This window comes from Pezoporus occidentalis, unplaced genomic scaffold (genome assembly GCF_034315485.1).
Source record: "Pezoporus occidentalis ecotype Australia unplaced genomic scaffold, CSIRO_AGI_Poc_V1 ctg177, whole genome shotgun sequence".
NCBI classification, from domain to species: Eukaryota; Metazoa; Chordata; class Aves; order Psittaciformes; family Psittacidae; genus Pezoporus; species Pezoporus occidentalis.
Genome location: NW_026913607.1, coordinates 840,193 through 852,397, shown reverse-complemented (window position 1 = coordinate 852,397; position 12,205 = coordinate 840,193). Strand labels below are relative to the sequence as shown.

The window sequence follows — 12,205 nt, the reverse complement described above, 5'->3', positions numbered from 1 at the left end:
CTCCAGTCACACAGTGGCAGCTACTCCTCACAACTCATTTTGGGTTCAGTCATATATTGCTTGCATGTACTGTATTTATGCCCACTGCAGGCTGCTCAGCCAGAGGGAGTGTAGTCTCTGAGATTCTCTGCAGCCCCTGAGTTGAAGGGCCTGGGAGGAAGCAGCATCTTCTCTGGCATCCAGGCAGGTGCTTGGAAGAGCATGGGATTGCAGGAGGGCCGCTGCCTCCCAGGTGAGCACCCTTGATAAAGTGGCCTCAAGGCTCAGGAAGCAGCATGCTAATAAAAGAGAGGGACTGCCACAGCTCACAGCTTCCTCTGCGGTCAGTTTGGATCAGGGGAGAAGAAAACACTACAAGAAACAGTAATGCCAAGCACACCTGCACAGGTATGTGCTCACACAGCGAGAAGCCTCGCAGCACTGTCGGGCCCCAGTGCAGGGATTTAACTGCTCCAGTGCTGGTTCATCAGGGGTCAGGATACTAGGATGGCCTGGTTTCTGGGGGAGAGAACTGTGCAAGAGTGGAAAGGGCTTTCTGGGTTTGTATTTTTAGTCACTGGAGAGACAGAATCACAGAATACCAGGTTGGAAGGGACATCGAAGATCATCTGGTCCAACCTTTCTAGGCAAAGAATCGCTTCCCTGGGGAGATTGTTCCAGACAGCATTCTGAAATGGTTATGTATGATATTTTTAGTCCTTTTTTAATGAAATGCTTTTGGAATAAAAGTTTTGTTGGATACATCATTACTTTATCACAATTCCAATTAAGTGTCTGGGTAAGCCCTGTTTCATCAGCAAGGGTGCAGTGTGTCTGGTTTTGCCTGTCACAATAATGTTTAGGGGTGTCTCTGCTTCCAGTATCGGGTCGCGGTGGTTGAAAGCTTCACCTGGTCGATCTCCTCTGCACCGAGGAATTTCCAGCCAGCTTGCTTTATTTTGCGTTGCCCAACCCGCCCTGCCCCGGCACTTTGAACACAAAGACCCTCGTTTCTACCTGGGGGGAAGCCAGGAGGGCTCGTCCGTGCCGCTCCGCGCTGTGCGCCGCCGAGGGACAGGGGGCGCTGCTGCTGCTGCCGCTGCCGCCGCCGCCGAGAGGGCGATGGCGGACGGGCCTGGCGATCCGCCGCTTTTCAGCAGCCCCGCGCCGCCGCCGGAGACGGGCTGGGAGCGGCTCCGCGAGCTCTGGCGGCGAGAGTGAGGCCCGGGCCCGGCCGGGGGAGGGGAGGGGAGGGGAAGGGAAGGGAGGGCGGGTGGAGGGTGCCCGCGGCCCTGGGGCTGGCGTTGTCCCCCCTCAGCCGTGCCCTTCCGTTCCCTTGCAGCGAACGGCAGCAGTATCCGGAGGAAACCATCAACATCATCAAGTCGGCCTTCGTCGCAGGGCTCGCAGGCTGGGTGTACGGGGGGCTGCCTGCCTTTTACCAGGGCCGCAAGGCCTTCATCGACAGGAGCCACGGCGAGCTCTTCCAGAACCGCGCCGATGCGGTGGTACGAGCCCATTCGCGACAGCGGGAGCCCCGCTCTGAGTTGGGAGATAACACGGGGGGCCGGGCGGCGGGGGCCGGGTCTGCGGCTGCGGTGGGACGGGAGCCGCGGGGCAGAGGCCACACACATCACATGGTTCGGTGTGTGCGAGTGTGCCCGGGCTGGCTCTTGTGTCACTCACGTGCTGCGCGGTTACCGCCGCAGAAACTGTCCTTGGGTACAGCAAGCGTTGTTAGCAATGCGTACCGGTCTGTTCAGTGGCCAGTGACATGTCCTGAGAAGGCTTTTAGATTATATTATACATTGGCAAAAGACTTCACAGTGTCAGGCTGGTGGTGTCCCCTTAGTAACGTGAGTTATTTTAAGACCATTTAGAGTACTCTTAGCTTACAGCTGCACCCCACAACAGAGGTCACAACTTGTGACATTTTACAGGTGAATTTGAATGTTTAAGGGTTTGTCATTCAGTTCAGGGGCTGTCTGCCTGGAGAAAACCCCTTAAAATCTGCTATCATTCACTGATTCACTGTCCATCATTCACTGATTTAGATTCAGCCCCTGATGTAGTGGCTGCAAAGTACCGGTGCCCAGCTTCACTCTGTGCTTGCACTGGCGCTCATGTATGTGCACTGAGGCTGAGTACTTGCACTGCACACACCAGAAGAGAGATTTTATTTTCTTTCGTGCTATTAAGTGAAATATTTTCAATTTTTATGAAGCTGCTGTTTATCCTTTAAAAAAGCCAAACTTTTGAGTGCCAGTGCTGAACTGCAGAGCTTAATGGTCTCTTAACATTTAAATTAGGTAGCTATCACTTACTTATTGTGGTTATTTTTTATTAATGGTTATTATTTATGAATACCTGTGAACCAGTAATAATGAAGAACCAGTTTCTAGTTTGTCCCTCCTTCCTCCTTCTCTGCTACTCTCTTGTACTGCCCTCCTAAAGCTCTCCCTGTCCCCACAGATGTGTTTCAACACCAGCATTAGAAAGACCAGTTGATGTTACAAACTGGATTTAATTCATGGTTTTCCTGTTGGTGGCTGGGCCTCTTCCTCTGAAGGTGACTGACCTGAGCACTATGGATCGGGGTATCGCTCCCAAGTGATGTCATTCCCACAGCCCATAGCATATACCCCAGGTCGCAGCAGGCTGGTGGTGCAGGCAGGGAGGAGGAGGGCTGTGATCTGTAACCTGTCTTCTCTCCCTGCAGCAAGCTGCGCATCGTGCTGGCCTTAGGAGCTTCATCCGCTATGGCTGGCGCTGGAGTTGGCGAGTGGCCACTTTTGTGACACTATTCAAGTAAGTGTTTCCCAGCAGTGATGGTGGGAGAAGAGCTGCCTTATGCTTGAGTGCCAGTGGCAAGGAGCCCTTCGTGCCAGCAGTGCTTGCAGCTACTTGAGAGACCTGTGGTTGATGGAGGCACAAAGCATTGTGCTAGCAGTGAATCTGAGTGATAAGGTGTGAATATGAAGAGACTTCAACCTTTTATAATTACTCCAGAATTTAGATCTTCTAGTGAGCCAACACAAAACCTGAAACTGGAGAAGCACTGTTCCTTATGTACAACCCATGCTGTTATTGACTTGAATACTGTTCTTTTATAGCAGCCTTCCAGTACCTAAAGGGGGCCTACAAGAAATCTGGAGAGGGGCTTTTTACAAGGGCATGTAGTGACAGGACAAGGGGGAATGGCTTTAAACTGAAAGAGGGGAGATTTAGATTAAATATAAGAGAGAAGCTCTTCCCTATGAGGGCAGTGAGGCGCTGACACCGGTTGCCCAGAGAAGCTGTGGCTGCCCCATCCCTGGCAGTGTCCAAGGCCAGGTTGGATGGGGCTTGGAGCAACCTGCGCTAGCGGAAAGTGTCCCGGTCCATGGCAGGGGAGTTGGAACTGGTTGAGCTTTAAGGTCACTTCAACCCGAATCACTGTGATCCTTCCCTGTGCTTGATGGCTTCTTTCTGCTTTTGCTTCATCTCTTTTCACAGTACTTTGACTGTTGCTGGAAAAGCTTTCTATCCCACTCTAATTTTTCTCCTTTTTGTGATGTCTTATTACTCCAAATCTTTACACACTAGCATTACTCACAATTCTCTGTTCTTGTCCTCAAATGCCTGTTATCATCTTGTTATTAAGCAGTCACTGAACATCAGACCTACCAGTTGTCTGTACTGCTTTAGGCCTTCAGATTTTCCCTACTCACACAACCAACACAGAGCTTGTGTTCTTCCCTGATTTTCCCCCTCAGATGTTTTAGTGCATTTCTGACAATATAACATCAAAATAAGCATGCTTTTCAGAGTAAAGCCCTTTTAAACTAGGAATATCTCCTTCCCTGACCAAAATAGTAAATTTATGTGTAGTCCTAAACCTGCATTGCCTATATCTGCATTGTTTAAATTCCCCTTCTGCTTTTAAGATACCAGCAGTATTGACTAGCATTGGGTTATATTTCCATCTCCCCAGTTTTCTTGTTCCTTTCTGAATTTATCACTCTATCCCTCTTGGTTTCTTTGACTCCTTTTGGTTGGTATCCGTTCTTTCTCTCCTGGAGCTTCTGGTTTCTTTAGATTTTCCTGGCCTTGGCATGTAACCTCCTCGTCTTCCAGCAGATGTCTCCCCTACAGTCGGCTCCTCGCCCTTGCTCACCACCCTTTTGTAAAAGGCTTTGAAAAGAGATTTGCATCAACTGTTTCTGTAAAGTCCAGGTGGAAGGTTTCATCCTGTAAACTTTGAGTTTCATAAACCGGATGTTTAGTTTTGCCTCGTACAAAGGTGATGCTCCAGCACTGGGGAGGAAGATTGCTGTTGACTGGTAGATGTCATGCGAAGGCTGGCTGAAGTGCTGGGGAGGATGTGGCTGCTGAACTCAGAGCTGTTTTGGGGCTGGTTTTGGAGGAGATTGTGGACCTGCCCTGGTGGGAAATCTCATGCCACAGGAGTAAGTGGCACTGCTGATGTCATGTGTCTGACTTAGCTCTGGTGGTCAGCACTGTCTGTCAAGCAGGATCTGACCAATACGCAGTTTCAGCTTCTGGGCTGAAGGTCCTGCATCAGGACTGACTGATGGGACCTTTTCATGCTCAGTTCCATTTTAACCTTGAATATATGCTGGAAAATAAATCTTCCATTTATGAAAAGAAACAAAGAGTATCCCTGCTCCAGGCTGGGAATCCCAATATTCCCTGGCCTCTCTAAAGTCACAGAAATTAAGGCAGCTGTGGCTGGTGCCTGTGTGCTCTGGACAGACGAGGCAGTTAGAGGCAACCTAAGGGTTGGCTTAATGAAATCCAGCTTTATTTCAGGCTGTGTTTTGCTACCTGCCTTTTTCCATGTGCAACTTCTGACTTATTCTGTGCCTTAACTTTGCAGCTTGGTGAGCACCAGTCTGTCTGTGTACCGCAATAAAACCACCATCAGTAATTTTGCTTCAGCAGGAGGTAAGAGTGCTATAACCTTGCTTAGAAGTATTCTCTGTATGAGCGAGGGTCATAAGTGGTAAAACAGAGAGAGAAATCCTCTGGTTTTGAGAGGATCTCATGGGTTTTGTTTCTTGATCTGCTGACTGCCATTGTGCCTTGGCTCTGTAGTTTAGCTGTTGCATGCCTTTATGTGTAACAGAGATACCAGTGCGCTTCTGCAACCATGAGGGAGTTTTGTGGTTAGCAGTTCATCTTCAAAATACTTGCTGGAGTTTTTTGGGTGAAAAGTGCTTGTGTCTGGTAAAGGAAGCGCTTGTGCATAACCTGCACCTATTTAGCAGGGAAAGAATTTCTTAGTTCCATGCTGTAACAGTTCAGTTCACTGTTTATAAAAGCACCCTTTTTGTGCTAAGTTTTGCATGTCCACTTTTGTCAGCAGGCTCTGGGTAAGTGATCTGCTTGTTCAGTGTTACTTGCTGGATTGCCCTTACTGTTGTATACATCTTTTACTGATCTTTTCTGCCTTACATGGAAGCTACTATTATTAGCTGTTGTTGAACAGAAAAACCAGCAGGGGTAAGGCTCATGCTCCAGTCTGGAGAGAGCTTGGTTTTACTTTCATAGATACCTCTTAACATTTCTTGGGGAGTTTTCTGAAGCAGGAGCTTTGTGCAGTGCTTTAGTGTAGAGACCATGGTGACTCTGTGGCAAGGGTCCCCCCTGCTTGCCACTGCCCTTGGTTTCTGCTCTGTTAAAAGTAGATGTCAGCTCACATGAAGGAGAAATGCAGCAAGCAGCTCCCTCTGTCTGTGTGTGATGGCTGGTGGGGGGCTGCTCGTGGTTTCAGTGGGTTTGTGTTTTCTTTAGCCTTCACAGGAGCCCTTTTCAGAATCCACTTGGGCCTGCAGGGACTGGCAGGAGGCTTTGTGTTTGGAGCGGCATTTGGGTGAGTTGTGGCAGCTGCTGATACACAGTTACTCCTTAAGGGTGTTTGTTGCACAGTGGCTGCACACACCAAGTGTCAAATCATCGATGAAGCTACAGAAGCTTCCCTGCCTCCCTTGCCTTGAGGGATTTCCCGTATCTCTTGGGATAATTTTGACGACTTTTCTCCCAACATTTACACTGTTTGGGGTTTCTTTTCTTGATTTGTGTTTTGCTGCTTCCTTGGTGATAAGGACTCCATACTCTCAACAGAGCATCTTACTTGCTCCTATTTGCTTATTAGAGGAGGGACTAACTACTGTTAAATAGGAAACTGTGCAAATGGGTTACAGACATGTCTCCTTCCTTGGCGTGGTTGCTGATGAGCCTGGTGATTGTGTGCAGAACCGCTGGATATCTGCTTTTAAGAAATTCTGTTGTCTGTGGGTAAAAGCAGGAGTGTAAAACACAGCTTCTGGGCTCCCTCCTCACCTTCATCAGCAGCTGCTCCTGTAGCAGCCCAGAATCCAGATGGCACACAAGGGGTGTTGGGTGTCATGGTGACACATTTTGAAGGGGGCACCCTGAGAATTGCTAGCCCCTAGGTTAGGAGTCCATATAAAAATGGTTATTTACAAACCAAGCTCCATCAAAGCCAAAATGTGGAGCACCAGCCATTAGGCAGTGCTGAGGAAGAAGCAGCATGGTTGGGCTGCACAGCCCAAGGCTGTAAGGCGGCACATCTCTTTCTTTGTGCATATATTGCAGTTGCATATCTCCTAAAGCTCCCTGGGGCATGGAGCTTTGAGTTCTGTCACAGGGGCTCTGTCCATCATGACAATGACCTCTTAATTCAGGAGAAGTCTGACTTGTCAAGCAGAACTTGTGAATATTCTCACAAGTGAATTTGAAGATCCTGACTGGACAAGAGAATAAGCTTTATATAGGCTGTTCAGCACCGTCAGCATGGTGTCAGCTGTGGCCATGCCTGGAAGCAGCCTAGGGAGCTTTACCAATGAAAGCACACATACCTCCAGACCTGGGCAAAAGGTGATCAGAGTTTTGACTGTCCAAATTATGGGGTGGGTGATCTACAGAGGTTGTTTGGGTACCTTGAATCCTTCCACCCCTTTGCCCTGTGAGTGCCTGTCAATGGGTAAATTCAGAATATGTTATCAAAAGCGGTCACAGCTGAAGGCAGGCTGTGTTTGGTGACTGACAGGATGAGTGCCTTAGTCTGTTGTGTGGTGTCAGTATTGGGGAATATTACACACCACTGGTCTGGTGGCTGCCCTGTATGCTCCTTTTGCCCATGCCACTAAGTTATTACTGTTGTGTCTCTGCTGGGTGACTTGTGACTTTCCTGTTTTCTAGGATCCCTGCAGGGGGCCTCTTAATGGTAATGCAGAAGTTTGCTGGTGAGACCTTGGACGAGAAGAGAAACCGTGAGCGCAGGGAGCTGTATGAACAGAAGTTAGCAGAGTGGTAAGGAACAGTTCTGCCTGTCCGAGTCTTTGACTAGAAGAGTGTCAAGGTCTGTGTGGTTCAAACACTTAAGGAAACCATGATAAACAGCTATTCTAGACCTCAGTTCTTCTGCTCTTAGTTTTTGATGTGTGTCACATACCTGTCTGAGAACTGCTGGTTTGGTGTTCCCAGCATCTGGTGTTGCTGCTTTTTTCTTAACAAGGTATTTTGTACAGAATTCATGCCCTGCCACTACCCAGTGACTCTGTATCAGTTCTTCTCTTTTGCAGGGGCTGTGAAGACAAGCAGGACAAGGACCTTGGTATTTCTTTACCAAAATTGAAAGAGGCCAGAACTCTGTTTTTAACTTCATTGCTGCCTTCTTTCCATCCCTGTTAAGGAGAGAAAAGAAGGATCACTGTACACTTTGGGGAGAAAAGGCTATGACACTGGTTGTGTGACTTACTAACACCCAGGAATAGTGCCAGTTCTAGAAGTTCAAGAGTTGGGATTTTTCAGTAATGCCTTTGTCAGGAAGATACAGGCATAAAATTACTTTGTACTCTCTCTTCTCTCTTTAGGCAGTCCAGGCTCAGTGTGACTGAAGTCTTAGGCCAAACAGAAAGTAACGTGGAAGGACCAGAGACAAAGAGAGCAAGAGCTGTCTAGGAACTGTTGAGTCTTCTCCAGATCTCTGTTGTAAGCAGCTACAAAGTATTTTGATTCTGCAAATAGAAGTCTTGAAGGTCTTTTGTGAATGCAGTTACACCTGCTGCACTTGTGAAAAAGCATTTTGCTGAAAACACGGTTTATGCACTCATATCACTGCACAACAGCATGGAATGGCCAAGAAGGTGGAAATGTAGACTCTGCATAATGCAGCTTTGGCACGGGGTGAGGGCAGCCCCGGAACCTCATTTAGAACCCATTTCCTTGCTGAAAATGTCCAGACCACGAGTGAGGTAGAAATACTCAAGCTAAAGAAGCTGTGAATAGTTTGATTGCTAAAGGTACCCTGATTCCAAAAGGTAATTAGGCTCTGGTGTAAGCTGCTCTTCAGACAGCACCTGAGGACCTTGGTGTCAGAGCACAGCACAGGCAGCACTGGAGCGAGTGGTCCTCATCCTCTTGTCATCCCTGTCCCACAGCTTGATTGGGCCTGGTTTCAGCATCAGCAAATGCTGTCCCGCTGATGGTGGTTTCTTCAGGCTTTTTGCAGAAAAACACATGTGGTTCCTCCAGTATCTGGGGTATTTTGCAGTCAGTGTATGGAGGGTGGAGGAGCTGGGAATGATAGAGAAATACCTCGAAAAAGGCATGTTTTGGGTTCCTCAGTAGAAGTGTGGCTGAGAGGGCCACAAGAAGGATGATTTGTTTCTGGTGGTGATGGTGGTGGAAAATTTAACCAACAAGAAAAAGGCCTCTGATTTCGTTTGAAGGTTGGGAATTAGGGGATTACCTTTGGGGAAAGTGTGGTTCAAGACACTTAATAAAGTCATCTAGCAGTGGTGGTTGTGTCCGTGAGCTCTTTATGTTAGTACAGCATTTGCACTTGAGAGACATATGAGTAATATCCCTTAAGAAGAGCTCTAGCTGAGATCCCACCCATGAACAGCAATGAAGTCTGGTGGTGGTGTCAGGCATTCCTCTATCCAGGCAGTAGCAAAGACAAGAGCCAGGATACCACTAGCTCTGTTTATTGTTTTGTACCAGAGATGAACTGTTAAGTCATAGCTGTTACCTATGGATAGGGTTGAAGTCAATGGACTAATGGTCTGTACCCAGAAGGGCCAGGGTGCCCACTGCCATTTCCATCAAAGCAGAAGTCATAATTTTCATCCTCTTCTTTTGTCAGAGCTTTTTTCCTGTTAAAGGGAATTGGATTCAGGCAAGGGGTTTGGGTCTCCTTCCCCCAAGAAAAGAGTATACTACCAGTATGTTCTGGCTGAATGCTTTTCTCTGTAACTGCTGATTACTGTTGATTGAAGGATGAACAGTCAATTCCACAGAGCATATTCCACCCACCCAAAGCAGATTTTTGGCACAGCTTGCTTCCAGGAAGGTGTTATGTTTTCTGACTTCTGAAATAAGCATTTTATTGTATTTTTTTTGTGTAGTGCATCTTTCATTCATTTTCATTGAAGAAACACGTGTTTTGGGGTTGTTATCAACCAGCTCTCAGTTTCCTTTTTCTGCACCTGAATGAAGGATCTGAATAAACAGAGGTACAGATATGTCATTCCCCCTTCCTGTTTTAAGCTTTGCATGTACTGGTGACAGTAGTGTTACTTTCCTCTGCCTCTCAAAAAACAAAACAGCAGACCTTTCTGAGTCATGTTTTTGCCACTGTGGTTATACAATGGTATTTGGTCTTCTCTTTTTCTCTTCTTTTTCTTACCTGTACAGGAGATGACATTTGGCTGTGTCATTGCTCAGTCTTTCTGTAGTACTATTTAGTGGTATGTGATGTGATGGCTAAAGAATACTAATTTTCTTGTGTCTGGCCATTAGTGCATGGGAGGTTAGGGAGGGCCAAGGTGTAGCAGTTGGTGGCTTTTCTCTCCATGTGAGGAAGGAAGGGCTGCTAGATGTCCTTATGCTGCACATTAGCAAGGGGAAGCAGAGACTTCCATCTGCACACTCAAGATTAGCAGCCATTGTTTGTTTGCTCCTTTTCCTGCTGGATTTAATTCCTTGCACTTCCTCATTTCTTGTATTCAAAGTCACTGTCCAAATGGGGAGTGAAGAGTTGGTTCAGAGCTTGTATTTTAAATACAAATGTATTTAAACGGTCCCTCCCCACTGTCTTCCCTCCACCCCAGCAAAAGCATATCACTGACATTATTGGTCCTCCACTTTCTGAGTAGGTAACAGGAATAGTGGGGATACACTAATCTTACACCAGGTTTTGCTTTTGCAGGGAACCTCCCTTTTTGGCAGGGAGAAGTTGCAAACTGCATGTTGAACACCACAGCTACGCTGCTCTGTTAACCCCTGACGCACTGACAGACAGGAGGTGTGTGACAGTTACAAGATGGGTACCTGAGTGACACTTGTCATTGCTGCTGAGCACACCAGAGAGACTTGTGTCTTGATGCCAGCTGTACCTGTAACAGCTTTGTCAACCAGCTACCTAGATGCTACACAGTCTGTTTTTAGCAGCTGCGAAATGGTGACTGAGGCTTATGCTGTTACTTGAAAGGCTCTACCACTTCCCTGCACATAGAACAGACATCTTTTATTACTGAGGAAAGGAAACTTGAGTTTACCGTTTATTTTTTAATACAATTAAACTCTAGGAACTCTAGGAAAAAAATGTTATATACAAAATACCTGTGATAAACAGAGCAGCTCACCTGGTAGAAAGACCCAGATATTAAGCCAAAAAGGTCTCATAGAAACCATTTGTGTTCAATTCACTGAATACAGCACAAGGCAATAGAAAACATGATTCATAGTATACGTGCTTAAGGAAAAAATAAACCAAATAACCTGCCCAACAAGAATACAAAACCGAACTGATGCTAGACGTATTTGTCAGTGAAACATTTTGTTTCCTTTAGAAGGAGTTAACTTCAAAGGTCAGAGGAGTCTGGTGACAGAAAGGTTTGGCACAGTACAGAGAACAAACCCTTCTCCAGGGGGCTGTGCAATCATCAGTCAGGAGCAGAAGTAAAGCATAGGACAGGCAGAGGGAAAAGGTTGTGTTGGTCCAACTGTCAGGGCTGTGGTGTGGTTGGTAAGGTGGAAATGCATTGTTATAGCAGGGAAGGAAGCACAGTGTTAAAAGTGAGCAAACAAAATAACAAAAGGAGGGTGTTCAGCCTCCAGGAAGCTAGTAGTTTATGCTGGAAAGAGGAAGTATGGGAAGAAATGGAAAGTATGAGACACTGTTGCCCGTAGACCCAAGTCCTGCAATAAGGTTGTCTTTTGGAAACACTGTTTTCCGTGTCACCTGTTTTCTGCTTTCAACCAGAATTCACAAGTGCAAAGCTTATGGTTTCCTTATCACCCACCTTGTCTCTTTGTCAAAAAACCTTCCATAAGAATGTTTTGAAGCTCCCATTTCACTTCATACAGTGAGAAAACAGTAAAAAAGCTGATGGGGCAGCATGATGCTGCAGGAGTAGAAAAGGAGCAGTGCCTTATTTTTTACTAGCAACTCTTATCCCTTAGCCTCTCGTAGCGCAGTCCTCTATAAACCACTTTTAGTCCTCTTATTTCCTCCAGCAATTTCTCTTTCAATATGTACCTGCTAGAAAAAAGTGAAGTGGGTAGAATATTTCTTGGCTGTGTCCTAGCTTAAGCAACAACACATCCCACAGAGAGAGTGGCATGGTGGTTGCTCTGCTCTGCTAACTACACACATGGACAGAGCAGCAAGGGAACAGGTACAGTTTGCAGTGGGACAGAGCAAAAGGGAAAACCAGATCTGTCAAACTCAGGGCAGGGTTGACTTAGGTTAGAATGCAGATTTGCTTAGGAAGCTTGGTGGGGCTTGGGGCTTTTTCTCCCCTGAAAATGAGAAACCACTTTTTCCTACACAGTAGGCAAGAATATCACCCAGATTAGATGAGTCCTATCCAGTGTTAGAATCCTGCAGGGTACTTCCTTCAAGTCCCGGCTGGGAAGAGAGAACGCTAGCAGAAAGTGGCAGCATTCAACACAAAGTAAATCCCTATGTCACTGTGTGAGACTCCCAAGAATACGGAGAGCCTTCCCTAACAAGTATCCTATACAAATATACAAACAAAAGCAGACCTATGTTTATGGAGCAAGGCTGAGTTACATTTCATTGCATGTAGGTACATGTGAGAGAAACCACAAATTGTTACAGAAATGCGGCGTTACAAGTGTGGGTAGGAAGGAATGCATGTAAGAGCTTGTACAAGTGTATGCACAGAGG

General features: G+C 46.7%; 1 protein-coding gene across 1 annotated transcript; it reads left to right on the top strand.

The window, feature by feature from the left end:
• The first annotated feature begins 1,071 nt into the window (after positions 1–1,071).
• TIMMDC1 (translocase of inner mitochondrial membrane domain containing 1) lies at positions 1,072–8,807 on the top strand. Its single transcript, XM_062614665.1, has 7 exons — positions 1,072–1,196; positions 1,322–1,487; positions 2,699–2,787; positions 4,859–4,926; positions 5,776–5,854; positions 7,207–7,317; positions 7,881–8,807. Exons 1-7 carry the CDS (start codon positions 1,102–1,104, stop codon positions 7,966–7,968), a joined length of 696 nt encoding a protein of 231 aa, XP_062470649.1. The 5' UTR covers positions 1,072–1,101; the 3' UTR covers positions 7,969–8,807.
• The last annotated feature ends 3,398 nt before the right edge of the window (positions 8,808–12,205 follow it).